Source organism: Atractosteus spatula, chromosome 18 (assembly GCF_055471065.1).
Source record: "Atractosteus spatula isolate fAtrSpa1 chromosome 18, fAtrSpa1.hap1, whole genome shotgun sequence".
In the NCBI taxonomy this organism is placed as follows: domain Eukaryota; kingdom Metazoa; phylum Chordata; class Actinopteri; order Semionotiformes; family Lepisosteidae; genus Atractosteus; species Atractosteus spatula.
The window spans coordinates 5696194-5719358 of NC_142723.1; the positions used below are offsets into that span (position 1 = coordinate 5696194).

General features: G+C 49.2%; 1 protein-coding gene across 1 annotated transcript in view; it reads left to right on the forward strand.

Moving 5' to 3' along the window:
• The window catches only part of caskin1 (CASK interacting protein 1), a 120441-nt gene that overhangs the window by 94423 nt on the left and 2853 nt on the right, over nucleotides 1-23165 (forward strand). The window contains exons 11-20 of the mRNA XM_088936795.1: nucleotides 3732-3950; nucleotides 8113-8208; nucleotides 8626-8744; nucleotides 9174-9270; nucleotides 9658-9758; nucleotides 15993-16103; nucleotides 18344-18445; nucleotides 19796-19934; nucleotides 20327-21561; nucleotides 22220-22997. Of these exons, the coding sequence (XP_088792921.1) occupies nucleotides 3732-3950; nucleotides 8113-8208; nucleotides 8626-8744; nucleotides 9174-9270; nucleotides 9658-9758; nucleotides 15993-16103; nucleotides 18344-18445; nucleotides 19796-19934; nucleotides 20327-21561; nucleotides 22220-22997 (2997 nt within the window). The remainder of the gene's footprint in view (nucleotides 1-3731; nucleotides 3951-8112; nucleotides 8209-8625; nucleotides 8745-9173; nucleotides 9271-9657; nucleotides 9759-15992; nucleotides 16104-18343; nucleotides 18446-19795; nucleotides 19935-20326; nucleotides 21562-22219; nucleotides 22998-23165) is intronic.

Here is a 23165-nt window from a genome sequence, read left to right on the forward strand (position 1 = left end):
AGAACCTTCTTACAGGAGTGCTTTATCACAACAATACTTCAGAGCTTTTTGTATCATTGAACTGAACTGTACCATTGAAATGAATGAACTGAATGATCAGTGAGCTTCTGATAAACCCTGGTGTAAACAGGTCTACAACAGGGGTCTGAAGCCTAGAGTTGCAAAAGCAGGCATAAAGTGGCATGCTGGATCAGGAATAGGGATTTCTGTGCAAGTATCCCTACAGAGTTTACAGAATGGATGGAGACCCTTTATAAAAAGGTCAGCAGCAGCACCTAGGGTTTCCTGGAACCCAGGCAAGTAAGGAATTGGTTAATGGCCTTTGTGTAGATGAGGACATGTAGGTTGGATCTCTTAGTAGAAAAGCTAAAGCTTCTGAAAGCTCCCTTTTTCCACCAATGGTCCTGCTCCCACCAGAGGCCCAGAGTGCATGGCTCCCTCCACTTCTAGCAGAAGCCTGGGGAGCGCTTCGATGACACAGGCAGCAGGCAGGGGATCGCCCAGGTCCATGCTGAGGTCCAGTAGGCTGAAATGTGAGGGGGAGGGAGGGCTCAGTGGTAAGAGAAGGAAGTGCTTCGAAAGGACACAGCAGGTGGATTAAGAGAGGCCCTCAGCGAAGCACTGCTCTGATGGGTGCTGAGGTTTTCGAGTTGGTGGATCTTTGTGGGGGCAAATGGCCATGCTCTTGGCATGCGAGGGCGTGTCCTCCGCCACAGCTTTGCGCGTAGGGTCGCCTCTCTGTGTCGGACTCGTCCAGATCAGGCTCTGGCTGCTGCTGCACAGCTCAGCTCTCATCCCTGAGGCCCAGCGCCGGTCCATCCCCTTATGGTGTCTCCGAAAGAGAGGAATGGCTTACTGCAACTGGGAATACATCCCAGACCAGCTTGGAGTGTTTGTTGTTGACGCTGGGATGGTTCAGTTGGGCTTTTGGACTGTTGTTGGCTCCTCTTTCTATTGGCTAACGTGTTGGGTGCTGGGTGGACATTGCTTCTCAGCTGGTTAAACGATTCATCTAAAGGACCACATGGGGAGCTTTGGTTTTACTAGCTATATGATCTCCATCTCAGCTACGGCTGCCCAGGAGGTACTAGTGTAGTCCATGGTAATCTTCATACTCAGAAAGTAATTATACCCTTTAAGGTTGATGGTTTTGCAATAATAAAGAAAAAGTTTAGACCCGTTCAAGGGATGCAAAGTCCCTCTTTTCTGTCTGCTACGTCACTCTTCGTAGTGCCATACCTCACAGTCCCCAATGGTCCCAATGCCATCAATTGTGAAAGCCAACATCCTACAATAGGAAACAGAGAAACCTGGCTTTCACCAGGAGCCCCAGACTGCAGTCTATTGGTCGACTGAGTCATGACCACCTCAGAATGGGCTTGTGCTCAAAATTCAATTTCCATGCTCAGCAGTTCCTGTGAAATCATGCCTGTACTCCACGATGCTGCTGAATGGTTCAGTGTACGTTTGTGGTCTTTATTCTCCCTAAAAATGCTTGCTGTATTTTTCCAGTTGCCCATTTCTACATTCCACAAGGGGAGGTGGTACAGACGTATTGAATTTAGATTACACTGCACTTGGTTCCCTCTGTGGCTGTAGTTACACCTCCAGCGGTTTCCTGGAATCTTTCAGAAGAGTGTGACATTTTACAGCGGCTGGTTTTTGCGAACCTCTTGGCTTTGGCAAGATTAAAGCATGCCTTTTTGTTTTTCAAACTCTATAATGTCTTGAGTATGCAGAATTTTGAGAAACTGATTTAGGGTACTTTGACTTCTGTGGAACACGCTGGTCCCCATAGAACTATATATATGCAAATCCCCATGATGGTGACAGGCTATAATAAATAGTCCATATCGTAGTGTCATTGTTAACTGAATGCTTGTGTAACATATTCCCAAGATTATACGTAAGATATTTCAGGGGAACTCAGTGTTCCATTTAATTGTCCATTTAAATCATAAGTCTAAGATGTGCAAACAGAGAATAGCATTGCATCACAAATTCAGTTCTCCCACAAAATGGTATTTTAAATAATCCAGCTGGCAGCAGGCCACTGCCCACAGAGGCAGTTTGGGCACTGAAGGCAGAATCTCAGCCCAACCCAGAGTGATTGCAAACATTCTGAGTGCGGTTCTGCAGTAGCCAGCCTAGATGCTTAACATCTGAGCTTTGGCCTGCCAGCAAGACAGAGGAGGTCACTCCTCTTACATCCCTGCACTGTGACAGCATGCGGGTATTTTGTAAGTATAAATAGAACAGCAGGTTTGAGTGAACTTCCCGCAAAAGAAGTTGTCTTTGGATTTTTAGGAAAATGCATGGCCAATGAAATGAATTATTAGACTCTGTTTGTTAACCACAGCCACCTCCTTCAGTTTGATCTTCAATGGCAAGATCACAGCCTGGTTTCAGTGTCATCTCTCCCTGTCCGTCTCCGTCCTGTCCATTGAGTGCCTCATTCTCCACACAGACATCAAAGCCATCTGTGTCGACATGTCACAACGCTTTCAACCAAATCCAGGACTTCAGCACCTTTTTCAAATAGAGTTTTCTATTCTTATACACAATCACAACTGTCACTTCATTTCTGCATTTTGTGGTGTTGTTGGCAGATAAGTAAATAATTTAATAAAAATTAAAAAAACACAAACAATGCAGACAGGGCAGAATGTACAGAACTAGGCACACACATTTTTGTTGTAAATGGATGGTTGGACACTTCTTATTGGTCATCCCAGATGTCCATTGGAGACATTGCGGTTATCTGCAATGTGGATGATAGTATGTGACAAAAATTGAGTTTTTAACCAAAGTTTCGGGAGGAAAATCAGATTGTAGTCTGCCTACTTCTGCTCTCCTATATAGAGTATGTGTATCTCCTTGCACTCTTCTCTTTGCACATCTCTCTCACTTCCCTCCCTCCACCCCATCGACACCCTTGCAGCGGCTCCCTGGCTCATTCCTCATGATAGTGAGGGGTGGTTGGGTCAGCCTCATCCTTACCGCCATTCAGCTAGGAGAGTTACGCCAACCTCTAATACATTTCGACTCTATATCACAGTGATCAGGGCCTGACCAAACTACTGAAATCACAGATTGTAAGCGGAATAAAAGGAACTGTCTAGCAACAAGCGAGTCTTCATCGATGAGGAATGAGAGGGCTCCCGCATCCCGCGATGACATAGCAGGGATAACGATTGCTATCGTCATTATTAAAGATTGAGAGGAGCAGCAGTAGGTTTCCTCTGTACTTAGTGAGCAATCGGCAGCCCTTGGAGACTGTTTCCACACATCCCTGCATGGATGCGCACAGCCGCTCTGTCAAGGCATGTTAGCGACTAACATGACAACAATACCCTCTCGGAATTCAGACCGACACCATTCTCACTCGCATCGGAACCCTGCTTTGAAATTTCATTTAGATACATGTCCTTTACATACGTATCTAAGCATATATGTATGTACACATATATATATGTGCGCTCATTCACACCCATAGCAGTAACACAGCGATAACCAGTGGTGCTTCTGAGAAAGTGAGAAAAATCGGGCTGAATAACAGCTTTAATAATAATAACCTGCTTCCTGCTTTTCGAACGATTTGCTTTGTGTTTATTTATTTATTTTTTTGGTTGAAGTGATTTGTGTTGCCTTAAATTTGTTTCCCTGTTTCCTCCCCACCCCCCACCCCCTCTCTTATATTTTGTCGTTGTTGTCGTTGTTGTCGTATCTAGGTTCATGGAATACAGTCATTTGTACCCAACAGTATCAAAAGATACAGCTCTGTGCGCCGGCGTGCGGCCCTGCCGCCGTGGTGAACGGGGACTCGTATCATCAGTTCCATTTCCTGCCGCCTCCTCCACCTCCGCCACCACATTCCCATCAGCCTCTTTTCACTTCCTTTGGCTATAACAGGTCCCACAGCACCTCAGAAGAGCTGCGTTGTGGACAAGGTACAGGACACAGCACTGTGCTTTTTTTTTTTTTTTTCCCCTGATTATTACAGTTACTATTGCCTCTCTTCACAAAACTTTAAGGGATTTCTGCTGGACCTTTCATGTGCTGTAGCCCACGGCAGGGGTGTCCAACCTTAGCTCTGGAGAGTCTTATAGGTCATTCTAAATCGGGGGCCTCCATCTCTGGTCCCGGGGAGCCCCAGTCCAGTTAGTCTTATAGGTCACCCTGAATTAGGGGTCTCCAATCATGGTCCAGTTAGTTAAACGGGTCACTCTAAATTGGGGTTCTGCAGCCCTGGTCAGTCTTATAGGTCTTCCTTAATCACTTGTTACTTAAAGATCACAACCACTTCTTTAAGCCGCTGATTCATGAACACTGGTCCCTGAGAGCTGAAGAATATCTGATTTTTGTCTCAAATGATCTCCAATTTACTTAATTTAACACCACCTGTTCAACTGATTATAGTTTAATCGGTGCTCTATAAAACGATCATTTGAATCCTATAAGATCTGTGGGACTGTGGCTCTCTAGCACCAGGATAGAGACCTCTGACCAAAGGGATATTTATGCTTAGATTGTGTTGCACATGAAAAGGTTAATTGTGGCACGTTCTTATTTATGCTTTGTGAAGGCATTTTTTCTATTCCATTACTAAAACAAAAATTATTCTTTTTACTGACATATAAACCCCTTTACTCCTCTGTAAAGTTCTGTTTGTTTCAGAATTTAAGCCTCGGAGATGTTCTCCCAAGTAGTTTTGCTGTCGATCTGGACTGATTTGTTTAATATCTCTCTGCCGTATAGGTGGCACCAACCAAGCCCTGACATACAGAACAAACGATCTAAAAAAGCATTCCTTGAAGTTTTCTGAAGAGGAATCATTATTTGTTCACTTTTTTGGTTATTTACATCTTTATATGTTTATGTTTTTTACTTCGTTAATCAAACATTTACTGCAGTACACATGGATAAACTAGAGGGAATCAGCTTCAAGTGTCAAAATTTCAAACCAAAACACTCTTTCCCTTTGAAATGCCCTATATGGATGTATACTGAGGTAAATGTTTTGTAAAGGTCTTGCCAAGCAGTATTTAGTGCTGTACCAAATATATATCTGACTCCCTGTGGGCTCTATATCCCAATTTCCACAGTGAAGCTCAGTGACAGGTGGATGCATGAGGAATTCAAAGATGCTAGTGAGCCAGACCACAGCCCTAGAGCTGTGCGAATTCAGCTGGTTCGATGTGAGCCTGGGCCTCAGATATCTTTTTGACGATACTGACTTGCACCCACTTCCTTCTTGTTTTTATATATCTTTAGGTAAGGTCCATGGTCCTTATTTCCCCCCCCCCCCCATCTCAAATTTTTGATTTGTTTCCTTGTTCAGTTGCTCTGCTCCATGGCGTTCAGTGTCCATCTGACTTTTCCTTTCTAAAAAAACGAAACCTGTCCTTCCCCTGTCCTTAATGCACACTGTTAATGTGGCGACGTGGGTTTTTGGGGTCCGGCGGGTTTTTCCTTCGTACGACACGTAACCGTTCCGTCACCAGCTCCATTCACAGCACCGTCAGCCAGCTGAGCTGTCAGCAGTCTGTGTGAAGGGTCAGTCCCTGCGTGTCCCGCTATTTATCCTCCTGTCCCTCCACTCTCTTCCTGCTTAGCTCTCCTTACCCAATCCCGTCGTCTTTGGTTCCTTTCAGTGTGTGTGTGGCCCCATAATGTGCATGTTCACCTTCCTGAAATAGTGCAGTCCTTGCAGTTCCCAGCGAAGTTCTCTTTTTGGTTTTTTTTGTTGTCGTGAAAACTGAGGAGATAACTTGATTGCAGCTCCTGATGCTATCACATGGCAGACAAGTTGAATTCTGGCATTCTGATGTGCTGGATGTTAAATACTTCTGAAGGCCATTCTGTACACTAGATGCATACAACGTTTCAGTCATACCCCAACAGGCGTACACAGGGCCCGGACATCCAGGTGCACACCGATACCCGGTCAGTTTCTTTAGGTTTCACTGCTTTTCACTCGTGAGCCAGCACATGGGAGTTTTACGCTGGGAGTTTTGGCTAGTGCTTTGGAAATTTCTCATGCCGGACGTAGAACGCAACAACAGGAAGCAAACATCGGGCAAAAAATGTTCAATCAGCAGCTCTTGGATTCAGAATAGCAGAACCTAATCCCTGCGGTTCCCCAGAATCTCCCAGATCCCCAGTAATCCACAACAAAGGTTTTCCATGTCTTTCCCCCTCCTGGGCCAGGGTTTACAAGGGGAGGCGATCTGAGTCTCACAGGAAGGAAGACTCCAATATTCCCTCTAAGCTGTGCGCGCGTGTGCATGCGCACAGAGGTTATGAAATCACACATAGGAAATTGAACCACGCACAAAAAAATGAAATTCCCCCCAAAATATGCTAATAATAAAACAAACACGGTCATCAATTGAAAAATGCTAAAATTGACCACATGAGACTGCCTGCGAGAGGCCCAGCTTGGCTGTGTGCATTCTTACTGCTGCTCGATCATCGATACCTATGCTCTCGAACCTCCCTGCTCATGCTCGCTCGGCACTCAGTCTCCATGACTGGGCTCGTTGAATCGCTGTCCCCGTCTTTTGGATCTCTATGCTTCTATGAGGATGACTATAGTCACAAAAAAATCATTTCAGGTTTACAATTTGACATGCTCTCAATTTAGGGCGCACACGTTTTTGTCACGGGGAAAAATTTGCACAACTTGAAAGTTTTGCGCGCCCACAGGCCATTAAAAACGAGAGGGAACATTGGAAGACTCCCGCAGGTTTGATTTTTAAGGAGCGAGCAGTGAAGCCCTGCTAGGAGTGGTGATTTTGGCGAGTTCAATTGAGCAATTTAAAAGCGAGTCAAAGGAAATCCAAAAATCCAGCACAGATCCTGTTTTGACTGGGCTGATCGCTCACTGACTTCACCTCCTGCTTGTTTCCAGCGTCATCAGGGGCTCTGTGCTGAGCCCAATTTGAGGGGGTTGGGGCTGACTAGGCCCCCTTTTCAAATCTTCCCGAATCCCTTCTTATTTTCCAGCTAGAGGAACCCCAGTTTCCGTGTCCCCCGATATCTGAAATGCCTCTCCATCCCGTCTGGTTCGAAAGGGGTCACAGCAGTATTCTGGGCAGTTTTAAACTTCTTCCCCTCCTGCGATTTTGACTCCACCGGTCTTTGCCCCAGTCTCGCCACACTGCCTGCTTAAGTGTAAATGCATGCTTGTTGCCCTCGCTTTCTGAGCCGAGCGGTGTACCCGCTGCAGTGCAGCTCAGCTGAAGCCCATGGGGAAAGCTCACACTGAACACATTGCTACAAAGGTAGGTCTGCGTTTTGACAGGCGGCTCCTCAGTCTGGTATTCTCGACCTCCTTCTCCATCACTTGCAGCCAGGATTCCAGGGAGCGAGCCGAGAGGCCTGAACCCGTTCCTCAGTCCAACCTGAAGCTGAAATCGAACTTGCTTTTTGCAGAAAACATGAACAATTTCAAAAAAGCCCATTCCCCCGGGAGCTTGTGTGTCGCATTGCCAAGATGCAAAGCCTAGCGCGGCACAATAACCTTGCAGTTAAGGCAAGGTTCTGGCATTTAGCTCTTGGGCGTATTTTAGCGCATCCTAATCGACGGTAGCATTTCTGTTTTGGGTTCGTAATCTCAGGGTTCCAACCCATTTAATAAACCACTCAATCCGTACTCCTGTGGTTTATGATGGACCAGTTTATGATGGAAATAGTTCTTTGGAGTGCACTGCAGCCCATATATATGTATATCTGTGTGTATACGCACTATATATATATACATGTGTATATGTTAACTTATATATACATGTATGTATGCATGCCTATATATATATAGGTATGTGTATATACATTATATAAAGATGTTACTTGTCTGAGCTCATCTGTGTAACAGACAGTTCCTGACAGCTGGCCAGGTCGCCTTAAGTGGATGACGATTCCAGTACTCCCAGAACCACTGCCCTCTGCCCAACCCACCTCCCCTCCTTCCCCTGCTTTGTTGAGGAGCATGGCCGGGGGGCCGGGGGGCCGGGGGGCCAGGGGGCCAGGGGTCCGCTCCGCCAGCTTTCCACTCCACGCGGCTCCTCCAGACCCCAACCCTGCATGTTAATGCTGGTTTCTGTGTTGAAGGTTCGCGCGGCTCCGAGTCCAGCCCCCATGGCTCCCCCACCCCCACCGCGGGCGGCGCCAGCGAGGAGATCTGGGTGCTGCGCAAGCCCTTCGCAGGTAACAGCCGGGCCAGCCCCCCCGCCCCCGCCCGCCTTACCCAAACCCCCTCCCGCTATCTGACATAGCCCCGCCTCTGCGGACACCCATCTCCATGTCTGATCCCTCCCTGGACCCGAGCCGGACCAAGCTCCTTCCAAGTAGATCCGTTAGATCAGAGGCCTCGGCAGCTTTCAGGATCCGTGCTGGGAGGTCCGCGTGAGTCCCCAGCGGAGCGGGCCGCGTCTGGGAGAGCGCTCCGCCTCGCCATTCCATTCTCGCCCCGTCTTCGTCCGTCACACATCCCTGGTGTTGTCGTGCCGCCCTCAGCAGACAGCTCGGAGGCTCGCGGTGCTGCGCGGTTGGGGGGAGAGGGCGGGGGGGGGGGGCGGCTGTGCTGTCACGTCACGGGCCGTTGCCGTTGTGTTTGTGTGCCAGGCGGAGACCGCAGCAGCGTGGGCAGCTCGGGCAGCGTGGCGAGCGCGCGGTCCTCGGGGAGCGGGCAGAGCGCTGGCAGCAGCGTTCACGCGCTGCACGCTCAGGCGGAAGGCGTCAAGGTGAGTCCTGCGGCAGTAATCTGTGTAATCTGATGGGGTTCTCCCACACTGGCTTGCTGTACTGTCAGTGACGGACGCCCCTCTCCTCCGATCAGCGCTGAACCCTTTTACCAGAGGGCGCAAGTGGGAACTACTGTATGTGGAGTTCTTTAGAAACCAAGAGCAGGAGGCAAAGGGTTGTGGGAGTGTGGGACAAACCCAGCCATGTTGTACGAAAAGACGATGGGCGGAGTCTATCTGCACTTCCTCTTTCTCTCCTGTGTGCGGTCACAGGGTTCAGAGCTGCGAGCCGTGACGATAAACACTTAGCTGTTTCAAATCGGGTGGGTGTAACAGAAATAATGAGCAGCCTTCTAAGTTTTTAAGAAGAACACACACACATGGTATTGCTAACATGTGCACTGTGCTGGTGTTGTGCTTGTGATCCAGCTCTTGGCCACAGTCCTGTCTCAGTCCCAGAAGGCAAAGGAACACCTGCTGGAGCAGTCGAAGTCCGTGGACCAGTCCACAGGTACGGCGCCGTTAAGCACTGCTGCTCCTCACCCCCGCAGGGACTTCCCTCTGTCACAGACCCATCACACCGCTCTCCTTCACAAGCTCTGGGCTAGGAGAGCCCTGTCCGATCCCCAGCTCCTCTTGGAGAGCTTTAAACTGCAACATGCTGGACGCTTGCCTATGAAGCCAGATGGTGCTGCTGAAGGAAGGAGCAAGGAGAGGAGGGGAGGGGAGGGAGGATGGCAGAGAAAGGGATAGAGGGGGAAGGGGACGTCATTGTTCCATCCTCAGTCGACCACTGAGGTGCCCCTGCCCGGCTCTCTCCGGGCTTGTCTCTGCGGCCCACAGGGGAGGCTTCTGGGAGGGGAGAGGAGGCAGTGGCCCGCCCTCCGTTTCGAAACGCTCATGTCTCCCTCAGGTTCCTCCCGCCAGCAGGGCTCCGCCGCCTGCCCCTTCCACGAGCAGCCGTACGGCGAGGCGCCGCCGCAGAGGAAGGGAGAGGCTCCGTCAGAGGCGAAGGTAAGAGAGCAGGCTGCCCCTGTCGTACCACCGTCGTCCCTACCTCTCCCTCTCCAGAACGACGCCCGGCCCCTTCCTCTCCCAGCTCGCTGCCTCCGCACCGCGGGCGTTGGGATTCAGGGGATGGTGAGTATGCTGTACAGCGGGGTGGGGTGCGCTCTGGCTTACTAGTCTCGGTTACCCTCACGTTGTCTGTCAGAGCTCTTTTTCCACTTTCTGCTGCTGATCGGGACCTTGGGCAGGATCGCACCAATGCGCTGAACAGGCATTGAGTATTTCAATCGTTGCCATGACCCACATGCATCTGAAAGGTGGACGTCAAATAACCTTCAGCTCAGGAGCCCACTGTAAGCCCTTGGGCTTGTCCTTGGACGTCTTCCCAGCAGCAGGAACGAACAGCCTGTAGATGACTAAGTCTCAGATTATATGTTGAGCCAGAGTTCTGATTTTTGGTTGTTCATTCGTTTTAGAATTATTGGCGCTATTTGCTTGACTTTATTTTTCTTTTGATCAGGCACCCAAATCGAGCAAACACCCGTTTGCTTTAAAAAATGAAATTGAATGCCTCTCTCCAGGCCTACGTTAATATTGCAGCGTTATATGCACAGGTTGAGGCAGGCAGTTTTTTTCTGATTTCCTCGTTGCTGTGGCTGTAGCTGAGCAACACCTGTAGTCGTTGCACTCTTCTTTCGTGAAAGCAAAGGTGTCTGGCAAGTGTCCTTTCTGTTAATGCTGTGAATGTTGGTCAGGTGCTCACAGCCTATGTACAAATGGCATTGTGAACCTCTGGATTCCTGCAGTCCTCTTTGTGAAGACTGAATTTTGCCTTAGGATTAGGAAACAGAACAGGATCTCGGTCGGCTTTCACCTGGCCAGTTCACTCCAGCTTGTGTTTTGAAAAGGGATTTTAACCATCGCATGTCCTAGGAAATTCTTTGTGTGACTCTTGTTGTTTAGGGGGATTTTGAAGGGTGTGGCAGCGTACTGGATTTGGTGTTGGGAGGTTTAAAACTAACCTCTGGTATTGATTGAAAAGCTCTCAGGGGTCACAGGCATTTGGACAGAAAAGGAGGTGAATGTTTTTTCCTTCCACAAATATAGAAAAGGAAGTTTCACTCCTGGCTTTCCCTGCTCACTGTACATCAATCCAACCCTGGACTTGATATTGGTGCTTTTGCAGATCATAGTTGATGACCTATGTACAGAGGTTCCTAACAGTTGGACCTTGCAGTCTATTACATTGCAGGACTGTGATGCTACTAGCACACTTATCCAATTTGCTGAAAATGAAGTCAGTTACATTATTAAGAACGTGGTTCAAACACAGACCTGCCTTGAAGTTGATTTTGGTTGGGAACCCCTGTCATTTGTGTCTGGTCAAGCTGTAAATTAGCAGATCTTACTGTGCTGCTAAGCGGTTTCACTTTTCCTCCTATTACTGCTGTTTCTGTTTTTGTGTGAGGTCATTTCTTCCAAAACGCCCCCGTCCCCCCCTCCCCGCTGGAGCGTCATGTCATTTCAGCCCGGCTTCCATGTCAACAGCACATCCGTGGGAGAAGGTGCCCTTTGTGAACTCATCCCAGCCTGTGAATAACACTAAGAAAAAGTGATGCTAAAACAGTAGGTCAAGCTGTGCAGCTTGTAGCTGGTGTATTCATTGCTAATCGTCAGGTCTGTGGGTTCCAGGGGTTCCAGGAGTTTATCGATTTCCAGCTTGTGCCCAGAGTGGTTTTATGATAAATATTCCATGCACTTATATAGAGCTTTTCTGGACACTCCACTGTACAGGTAATGGGGACTCCCCTCCATCACCCCCAGTGTGCAGCCCCCACCTGGATGATGCGACGGCAGCCATAGTGTGCCAGAACGCTCACCACACATCAGGCTCTCAGTGGGGAGGAAAACAGCAGGGCTGGGGCTATGGGGGGGTGCAACTGCACCCAGGCCCAGATCTAAGGGGGGGCCGTTGCTAACATCATTAAAATGGCAGCTTTTTTTTTTGACAAAAAAAGTTTATCCGTAGAATAAACAGACAGTGTCATCAGTGAGCCGGAGGAACGATTTTCTTTCCTGAGCGAATTCAGCCGTCTTTTTGGCATTTTGTTTGACATGAAAAGTACGGGAGATAATTCCACTGAAGCTGCAATGAACTTGCCTTGTATTTAGGAGACATTCATGGTGGAGATTGGGCGACTGAATTCAAGTTTCTGTCTCATTTGCTCCCCAATGAAGTCACTCTTTCCTGAAGCACTGCAGTATTTGGCCAACAATGATATGAAATCCACGTTTCCAGACGCAGTGAGAGCATGTCAAGTGTTTTTAACAATTCCAGGTGCTGTCGCCAGGGCTGAACGCTCGTTTAGCAAACTGAAATTTACCAAAACGTATCTAAGGTCCACCATGTCGCAGGAAAGACTGTGAGCTCTGGCTTTGCTGTCTATAGGGAACAGAACTGCAAGGCAGGTGGATTTCAGTGATATCATCGCTAAGTTTGTTGTGACGAGTCAAGATGTAAACTTTTAAATAACTAGTTACTTAGTACCAAGTTCAATATGTTAGCCCATTTTAATTTTGCTCTCTTGCTCTGTGTGCACTGGCGGAGGGAGAAGGAAGCCAGGGGAGGGGGCTTTTTTATTTACTTGCACCCAGGGCCCAAGTATGGGTTGCGCCGGCCCTGGAGAACAGAGATAGATCAAGATTATTAGGAAGCCATGATTGGTAAAGGCAAGGAGGAAATTGGGCCAGGACACCAAGGTTAACACCCCTACTCTTTTTGAGAAACACCTTGGGATTTTTGATGAGCCAGGACCTCAGTTTTATGTATCATCCAAAGGAAGATGCCTTTTTTACTGTACTTGGGCATTAGGACCCACACAGACTGCAGCATGAGCGCCCCCTGCTGGCCCCACTAACACCTCTTCCAGCCACAACCTTAGCTTTCCCAGGAGGTCTCTCATCCAGGTTCTGACCAGGCTCACACCTGCTGAGCTTCAGTGGGCTGCCAGAGGGGAGCTGCAGGGTGATTTCACAGTTGGCAACAGGTTTTGACCTGTTGAGGGGGTCCACATATCAGGAGACACAATAAGCGTACAGCTCTCAGTAACCAGGGCAAAGTTGCAAGGACCTGTATGACGACCCACGTCTGTTCTTCTAACTGCCTGTCTTTCTGTCTGCCTGTCTCTCTCTTTCTTTATTTTCTGCTTGTGTTAAAAATAAGTGCCTAGTAACTGCAGCTCACAGTGGGCGGCGTTTCAACTCGTGGCTTTGCAGTGAAATTTAAGACAAGGCAGGTGCCTGCCCTCAGCTGGGTGTTTGTAAAAATAAAATAATAGAAACGGGGTGGGTCGCTCTGGGGATTCTGTCATGTCAGTACTGGGTCACGGTCTCTCCAGGAGCTGTCACTGGGCCTAATTCCTGCCATAACAGAGTGTGTGGGCATGTCACACATTGATGGAATAATGATGGCGTATTCCTACTTTATACAGTGGGTATAGAAAGTCACCACCTCCTTTCAAAATGTTCACCTTTTGTTACCCTAAAGCCCAAAAAGGAGACAAATAAAATCAGACTTTTTCCAGTTTTATTTGCCAATTGTACCTTGCAACATCCAAGTGAAAAGAAAAAGAAAGCAAAATCTCTGAAAATAAAAATAAAAAAGTAGAATACTACTGGGTTGGATAAGAGAACACCCCCCTGAGTTAATACTTGGTGGAAGCACCTTTTTTGCTTGAATTACAGCCTTGAGTCTGTTTGGATACATCTCTACCAACTTTGCACACCTAGAGAGGGGAATATTTGCCCATTCCTCCTTACGGAATTGCTCATGCTCAAACTGCGTGGTGACCGTTGATGGACTGCCCTCTTAGGAAACTCATTTTTTTTTAATGGGATTTAGGTCAGAGCTCTGACTAGGCCACTCAAGGACATTCACCTTCATGTCCTTCAGCCACTGTACAGTTGCTTTGGCGGGGTGCTTTGGGTCATTGTCACATTGAAAGGTAAAGCATCTTCCCATTTTCCACTTCCTGGCTGAGGGCTGCGGGTTTTCTTCAAGAATTTGCCTGTATTTTGCCCCATCCATCTTCTCTTCTATCTTGGCTGGTAAGATGTATTGGGTTTTAGCCAGCTGTACTGTTTTGCATTCCAGCACAAAAAGTTTGATTTAGGTCTTATCCGACCACAGCACTTTTTGCCACTTGGCCACAGAATCTTTAAGGTGCATTTTTGCAAAACAAAAACGAGGAGTGGCTTTTTTCTTTGCCATAAAGGCCTGTAGCTTGTTCAAAGTTGCCATCGGCCTCTTGCTAGCCTCTCTGATCAGCTCTTAATGATGGTTCTAACTGTGCTCCATGGGATACTTAAAGCCTTTAAAATCTTTTTATACCCCTCTGTTGTGCCTTTCTACAACTTTATCTTAAAGTTCTCTTGTCAGCACTTTTTGGCCTGTAGTGAATTCTTTGCTTTGAAATGCACTTGCAAGCAGTGGAATCCTCTTGGAACAGCTGCTTTTATTCTGAACTAATCCAAATCACCACAATTGATCACAGGTGGGAGCCAATTAGCTTGTGGTGTGATTGGTTATACCTGAGCAAGTTTACAAACGCAATTGTAAGAGGCATGTGATTGCTTATCCAAATAAGGTATTATTTTACTGTTGTAATATTAATTTTCAGAATGGTTTAGAATTTGATTTTTCACTTGGCTAATGTGGGTGACTGTGTGTAAATAAAAATGGAGCAAGCCTAATTTAATTTGTTTTTATTTTCAGTGTCATACAACAAAAGGTACACATTTTGAAAGGGGGTGGTGACTTTCTATACTCACTGTATAAGTCAAGGCCTGTAAATAGCCTCAATTTGTACTAATGAAATAAGCAGTTTGACCTGGAATAAAAATGTTAGGGCACTCTGTCTGGGTAGAAACAGGCCTTTGGTGCTTTTTTGTTTGCAGTGCAGTATGGGGACAGTACTGTGCACTGCTTTGGCAGGATTGGTGGTCCACATGCTTACGTCTGACCGAGAAACTTTAATTGTTTCATTGACATCACAATATCATCAGGCAGCTATGAGATGGCGGTTTGCATTAACATCCAAGTGTCCCACTCTACAGCATAAAGAACATTCTTCCCTTTGCAGACAGCTGTCTGACAGCTAGGGATTTGTGTGGAAGATGCTGTGCTCCTGATGACGTCTTTACAAAAAAAATGCCACCCCCGCTTGTAGTGACCACTGAAATACCACAGACTATACAGAAGGCACCCAGCACAGTGTGGGGATTACAACTGATACTCTTGGCTGTGACTGCCTGCCCAAATGCAGGCTGCTCTCTCCCTCATATGCAGAACTGAGCTCCTTGCAACGGTACTGATGTACTGGTGTTCATGGTGTAGAAGATCCTTACTGGAGAGGATCCCAGGGAGTGTCCAGAAATGTACCGGACACCATCCATCCAATGTCTCCCTTTAGCTTGGTGAACAATATACTGTACAGGACAGTGTTGTTATTTCAGGAGACCCTTCATCCACCCGTGCCTTGAAAGTAATTCTAAGGGTTGGACAGTAGGCGCAGTTTGCTGGGGAGCCACTCAGATGATGTCCAATGAAGGGTGGACAAGGAGTGGACAAGGAGAAGAAGATCCCACTGAACCCTGTGCTCTTCACAGGGCACAGCCTTGCTCGTCCCTGGCAGCCGTGACTTCTGGAATAAACGACTCCACAATTGCGCACCATTTTCTGTGTTAACACATCTTCATCTTTACCTTCGAAGGTTCTCCGTGGTTCTCCAATTGAAATGCCTCTTCATTGCATCACATTACATCGTACTTCTGGATTCATCCATCTGTGGTGAAAATAAAGCGTATCCCCACCCCGCAGTTTACAATCAAATCAAGCTTCTTGTTTTACTGCCTTCTAGTGGTGTATAGCAGTCATTACCATTGCTGCCAGTGGCGGCACCCTTCCCATTTTTGTACAGAGGATGCAGTGCTAGATAAACTGGAAGGAGCCCGTGCTCTAGTTAAAGCCGTCTTTAAATAAAAACAAAACAGTAATAAACTGCTCAAACAAACTCAGAATTTAACCTTGAGATTCAGAAGAGAAGGTCTAACAGTTTACCAGCCGTTAATAAAGCACAGATCCTGAGCTGTGGCCTGTGGCAGTGGGATGACTCCAGCGAGGTGGCCCAGGACGAGCCAAGGGACGAGACAATGATGAATGCCGCCTATCTTTTTTTCTAGAGCTCAGAGGCTGTTATCCGTTGGCTGAGCGAGTTTCAGCTGCAAGTCTACGCTCCAAACTTCATCAACGCTGCCTATGACATAGCCACCATTAGCCGCATGACCCCCGAGGTAAGAGCACCTCCCAGAAACCTCCCAATCCACCTCCCCCTGACCCCAGACAACATCCCACAGAAAGGCCTCGATCCCCACCCCCCCACCTCCTCCCCTCCCAGATTGCTGTCGGATTCCAGGCGGTCTCTCCCGTGTGCTCTGGAACCTGACTCTGTGCGGAGCACTGCTGGCCCCAGCGAGTTTGCCTCAAAGCCAAGCCCCCTGCCTCCTCGCCAGCCCAGCTGTGTCAGAGCCCCCGGACGCCACAGCCGGAGCACGACCTCGCTGCAACAGTAGCCTTGCTGTGGCAGCACGTCTTCCCCCTGCCTGACTGGAGATCAGCTGCTGCACCTGTCGCCCCAGTTCTCTCTTCTCTTGCCCAGAAAGACTCACAAGGTCGATCGATGGGGAGCATCTTCTCCGCAGAAATTTAACAGACAGGGCCTGGTGGTTAAAGTGTTCAGTTGTGGGTTGTTTCGTGTTTGCGCAGCTTCTTGGTCTGGGAGAAAATGAGCTGCCCATGTCACATTCTCTCTTGAGGTGGATGCCCCTGTTCTCAAGTCTTGCCAGCCGGAAAGCGTGACTGTGCTGCCCCCTTGTGTACGTGTGCATATCGGTGTATATCTGTGTGTGTCGGTGTCTGTACGTGTCCATGTGAGCGTGTGCACAGGTGCACATTCTTGGCAAGACCGCTAAGCATTAGTCAGCCGATGAATGCATCAGAACCTCGGCTAATTCATCAGCACCCTAATGCTTCATGAGAACGCCCCTGATGGTTTTGCTAGAGTGATTAAAACTTGGTTTTAATCCTGTGCTTCGGGAGGTTGTGCGTGTTGTGCTTTTGTCAATAAGATTATCGGTGTGGTGTGACTGGTTGTCGGTCTTCCAGGCTCACTCCCCGTGTGTAGCCTGGTCTCATCTGTTTGATACTGCTGTGGACGCAACATTTAGAGAAATGTTTCTCCAGCTTTGCCTGCCTGAACTGACCAGTGACTTTCCTGTGATCTTTCCTTGGCTTTACTGTGGCCTCTTCCTGGAATGGCATGTTCAGGGGTAGGAATAGATGTTGTTGTTGTTGTTGTTGTTGTTCTTTTTATCTGGTGGTGGGGGTGAGTATACAGTATTTCAGGTGAAGAACTTCGGAGAGCAGACTGAACCTCTGATTGATATAAAACCTGAGGAAAAAAAAAACGAAAAGAAACTGGAAACTGTACTGAAGTGGTCAAGCAAGAGATGTGCTTTTCAGTTGTTGCAGTGAATTCTCTGTATGCCAATAGTTTTACCGTATCATATTCCAGGTTCAGTTTGTTGCTGTTTTTCAGTATTTTCCATTGCTCTTGAAGAAGCCACCTGGTGGGGTTGAGGTTAAAGTATAAAAGGGCTGTTCCAGTGATTTTGTCCATCTTCCCAAATCCCATGACGATGTGAATCCCAGGCACACGGTACCAGGTTTGCATGTCATAGGATACAGGCAATGCAATGCACACACATGCTTGAGCACAGGGTTCTGAAGAGACCTCAAAATTCACAGAAATTAAAAAACTTGCACAGAAGCACACTGTGTTTCGAGTTCCCGTATCTTCTAGCAAACCAGACAGATTTTATTGTATTTTGGGGTACTCTGACAATCCTTCTTCCTGAGTTGTATTTTTTCCTGTTTTTCAGAAAATTTCACATTCGTCATTTCACATGATATATTGCTTTGACGTAAAGTAACATGTTGAGCTGAATTCTTTCAACAATCCCTACTTAATTTGGAGATCAGTGTTGATATCCATCCCTGAAATTGTTGTTAAGAATATGGAGTGAATAAACTAACACTATGTCTTAAAAGGCACCAGATATTATCATAGTAAATAGTATCACATTCAAATGTTAAATGCTATCTAAGGTCTTAGGATCTTGGGACTATGGAATTCCTATTGCTGAGCAGTTTGATCTGTTCTGAAGATTTAAAAGTTGCTGGGTCTTGTGACGAACTCAGCATCAATGATGACCATTTCATTCTGGTCAAAATATTTCAAATGAAATTGCATGTAAATGTGTGTCAGGTGGTGTTAATATTCAAGCATTTGTACCAGAACCTGCAGCAATGAAGGTCTGATCAGGCCTGCTCTGCAACTGGAACCTTGTACCCAACCTTGGTTGGAGGATTGGATGTCTTTCCTACTGGTCTCCGTGAATCCCAGTCTATCCAGCTCTGCCGCTGGCCTGATGGGTCTCTTTGATGACGGGAGGGGGGACTATGTGTTTTTCAGGATCTGACAGCCATCGGAGTGACAAAACCTGGGCACCGCAAGAAAATCACTTCGGAAATCAACAAGCTCAACATGACCGAGTGGCTTCCAGAGCACAAGCCGGTGAGTACAGCATATTCACCTTCGCCGCCTGCCAATCCTTCAGCACATAAAGGGCTTCACATCTGGGAAAGGACTGACATTCATCCCCCAATCAAACACAACCCTGGGTGACATGAGGGAGCCATTCTGCACCATCAGCCCCACCGCACAGCAGGTCAGATGGTGGAGTGACAAATAACTTCATTAACAGAATTAAGGGGAGCTTTAGGGACGCCAGATTGTACAAGCCCAGAGTGAAATTTAGCCGGGACAGCAGTGTGCAAACTCCTAGGCATCATGAAGAGTACCATGGGTTCTCTAATGGAAAAGAAGTCAAGGCCTCAATTTAATGATGGCTCTGCACCACGGTGTTCCCTCTTATGATAATGGGGGCATAGGTTTGGAAATTCTGGTCCAGAGAAAAAAGCTCCACCTACCTGTGAACCAGCTTACAATATCAACGTCCCCTTCCAGTACTGTCCAGACCCAGCTTAGCTGAACTTCTGAGATCTCGCTACACGGTTAATCTGCTAATGATACCCTCTGAATAACGCACTTGGTCACTTTTACAACGGACTATGAAGCTACACCATAATTTGCCACAAGATAAAAAGCTTCAAATATGCTTAAAGTGAGCATAAAATAAGAAATCCACATGACTCCTGTCTGAGAATAAAAATGGACAAGTACCTGAAACATAGTACTGTTAAAGATCCCATTATCAGCATACTGTGGAGTCCCAGAAGTCACAGGATGTGATGCAAGGAGAGTCTTATGTAAAGCATCATATACATCTTACATAAAACCTAAGTGATGTGTAGTTTTGTCAGTGCAGGTTTTGAGCCATTAGAGCATTTACTGGGATATTTCTTTCCTTTTCTTCCTCTTTCTGTTCAGAGCCACTGAGCTCACAGTCAGGGCTGCTGAGTTCTTGAGTCATAGCAGTCACACTGCACCTGTGATGGTAACTAAACTGAACAGAAACACCAGGGGAGACTAGGAAGGTCATTAGAATATACAAATGGCATTAAAAACCAGGCAGCTTACCTGAGCTCAGTATATATTGGTGTGGGCAGAGAGAAGAGATTTATGTAGGTACGAAGCTATATTGGGGAACCCGATGGATTTTAGGACTAAAGCCAGTTGTGAGTAGTCAGTCAGGAAGACCGAAAAACTGCATCTTTCACTAGTAGTTATTCAGGGTACTGTGGGGAGCTGAACTCTATGGGTGGAATCAGTCAAGTCTAGCAAGTTGGTAAACAGCAGAAAACATTCATGAACTCTGCACGTCTGCCTGTAATCATCTCTCTCCTTTTGCACTCTTGGCCTTCTGTCTCCTCCATAATCTGACTGTGTGCTTGATGTTCACAGGCTAACCTGGCAGAATGGTTGTCCATGATTGGCCTGGGGCAGTATTACCAAGTCCTGGTTCAAAACGGCTATGAGAACATCGACTTCATCACTGACATCACCTGGGAGGACCTGCAGGAGATCGGTATCACCAAGCTGGGTGAGTGCAAGAGCCATGGTGCAGGTCCTCCTGCACTCCTAGGGGATCAGACAGACGGTGGAGACGGATGTGACAGAGACCATTCCTGCACAACTGGGCTTTGTAACTTCTTGCAACCATAGTATTATCTCCTGAGGCATCACTAACTGGGGTTAAGTCCCAGCGATGAACAATAGCTTTTGACTTCAAATTTTGTAAGATGAACAACATTTTCCTGCTGAATCTTGGCTTGGAATTACAGCAGACTAGCATCAATGGGAATTGGAGCTGGAAAAACGTAGCAGAGGCACAGAAACCTGTGGGTCTTTAATTAATATTTTGCAATAGACTTTTAATGACTGAAGGAATTTTGCATTGAGTTTCCTTGACACCTGTCACTCTCCCTGCCCTAGGCCACCAGAAGAAGCTGATGTTGGCCGTGAAGAAGCTGGCGGAGATTCAGAAGGCATCGGAGCAGGGCCGCAGCACCCTGCGGAAGAAGGCGCCCCAGTCCCTGGAGGTGATGGCCATCGAGAGCCCTCAGCAGGAGAGCGCGGAGTGCATGTCCCCCAAGATGAGCACTTTCCAGGACAGCGAGCTGAGCAATGAGCTGCAGGCTGCCATGACGCGGGCCGGAGAGGCCCAAGATGGCTCCGAGCCCAAGCCAGCCGGCAACCAGGCGGTACAGCGGGCGCGCAGTTTGCACGACAACAGCGTGGGCAAGGCCAAGGAGCCAGAGGATGGCAGCAGCGTTCAGAGGAAGGAGGTGCGGCCCATGAGGCAGGCCAGCCAGGGAAGCCACGGGACACAGAGGGCCAGCGTACCACCTGTGGTGGGGAAACCACGTCAATCCTTCCCTCCGGCTGGAGCAGGGGGATCCTTCACCCCCCCACAGACCCCTACCAAGCCCAGGCCCTCCTCTCCACAGACTATGGGGCCGCCACAGGCCACTGCCAAGGTGAAGCCCACCCCCCAGCTGCTGCCCCAGGCGGAACGGCCCATGTCACCCCGCTCCCTGCAGCAGTCCCCAACGCACAGGGGCTTCGCCTATGTCATGCCACAGCCCGTGGAGAGTGGAGAGGGGACAGGAGGCGCCCAGCAGGCAGTCCCCAGCCCGCCCGTGTCGGTGCCCGTGCTGTGCCTGCCCCCCCAGGGCGACGAGTCGGACGAGGAGCAGGGGCGGCCCAAGAAGCGGGCGCACAGCCTGAGCCGCTACGCCGTGTCGGACAGCGAGCAGGAGCGGGACGAGCTGGCGGTGCCCGACACCGGGCCCTACGCCACCGTGCAGCGCCGCGTGGCCCGCAGCAACTCGGTCAGGGGCCAGTCGGCCGACAAGAACGTGAACCGCAGCCAGTCTTTTGCTCTGCGGCCCAAGAAGAAAGGCCCGCCGCCGCCCCCGCCCAAGCGCTCCAGCTCTGCCATCTCCAGCACCAACCTGGTGGACGACCTGTCCAAGGAAGGGGGGGAGCTGGAGGTGGGCTACCACGAGCAGCGGCGGGCCAGTGACTTCGGGGGCACTGTGGACACGGGCAGCGCGGGCAGCGTGAAGAGCATCGCTGCCATGCTGGAGATGTCCTCCATTGGTGGCGGAGCCAAAGCCCTGGCGCTACAGAAATCCCTGGGCGGCAGCGGCCGGCATTACCTGCAGGTACTGTAACGGCACTCCAGGAGACAGTCCAGAGCCAGGGGTCAGACCAGCAGGAGGGCAGGAGGGCAGGGGGACCCAGTCCTGGCCCTGCAGGGTGGTAGTCTTACCTTTTTAGAGCTCTCTTTAACAGTTTAAGACTTTGTGGGAGAAATTCAGTGGATCTAGTGGGACAGGTATCGAGCTGAAACCAGATCAGGAGGAGCTCAGATACAGTGAAAACCTGTAGATCTCGCGCTCTGCAGATCCAGGCTTTGGAGCCCTGTTGGTCTGAAGTCTGGTGTGTGTTGGCAAGATAAAGGAGTTAAGATCTTGAGCCTGAGGCTGGCTTCTGAGTCAGTTACATTTTCTACCTCATCTTATCAGTCTTGGCTGCACGTTTAAACAGCCTTAGGCCAAAAGAAAACACACAGTTGAAATATTTCCAAATGATCTGACTTTGTAGAAGGAAGAAGTGTGGGTTGTTTTTTTTTATGGAGTTCCTCCATTGTGCAACTTTAGATTTTCTAGAGAGTCCCTGAGGGTTTGAGAGCCAATGGTGCTGCTGTAGCCAAGCAGCCCAGTGTGTGTGGTGCTGGCTCGGCAGCACGAGGGCAGGTGCGTGATGAGGTTGTCGGTGCCTGCCTGCGTGAAGCTGGGTCTCCCTCCCTCCCCCGCACAGGTCAGTCCGGATCACGCTCGGGTGGCCGCTCTCCACGGCACAGGGAAGCACCGTGACGCCATCGGGCTGGACGGGGAGGTGGTGAACCGGCGCCGGACCATCAGCGGGCCAGTGACCGGCCTGGTGGCAGCCGCGCGAAGAGACCGGGCCCCCCGGGAGCCGGGGTCCGGCAAGGACAGCCTGGCCGTGGAGCCAGGCTCCTGCAACAGCTCCGCCGAGAACCTTCCCTTCGCCGATGACGGCCACCTCACCATCAAGCAGCGGCCCCGAGGCGGACTGGGCAGGGGAGAGGGCGGGGACGGCCTGCCGGATCACGTCTACATCCTCCAGCAGGACGAGCTGTCCCGCATGGACGCCACGGCCACCCTGAAGAGAAGAGTCAAACCCCGGCACCATCCCGACGGGGTCAAGTTCCAGCTCACCGAGTCCAGCACCGTCAAGCGGCGTCCCCGGGCCAAGGACAGGGAGTCCTCGGCAGAGCAGCCGGACGGGCTGGCCCTCGCCCCCTACCAGAACGGCACCAGCACCATCAAGAGGCGGCCCGTGTCCGAGATGAGCGGCACGGACCACACCCGGCCCCAGGGCAACGGGGAGCTGGGACTACGCAGGGACAGCTCCGATTATGGCGCGCAGAGTGCTGAGGGTGAACCCCGAAAAGCTGTCAAGCCCCCCGTGTCTCCTAAGCCGGTCCTCTCTCAGCAGGGCCCGGTGAAAAAGCAGGGCCCCCCCACACCCACATCTAAGAGAGCCCCCATTCCTGGACCAGGCAGCCCAGGTACTGAACGCCCTTCATGGTATCGCAGCAACTCTGAATCCACATGCAGAACACGATGGATCAGGCAGGAGGCATGAGCTACTGTTTTGTAAAGCAGCTTCAAAGAGCTGATCAGTATCTGGAACTAAGGGTGCCTTTTTGCAGATGTCAGCTCTTATACTATTCAATTAA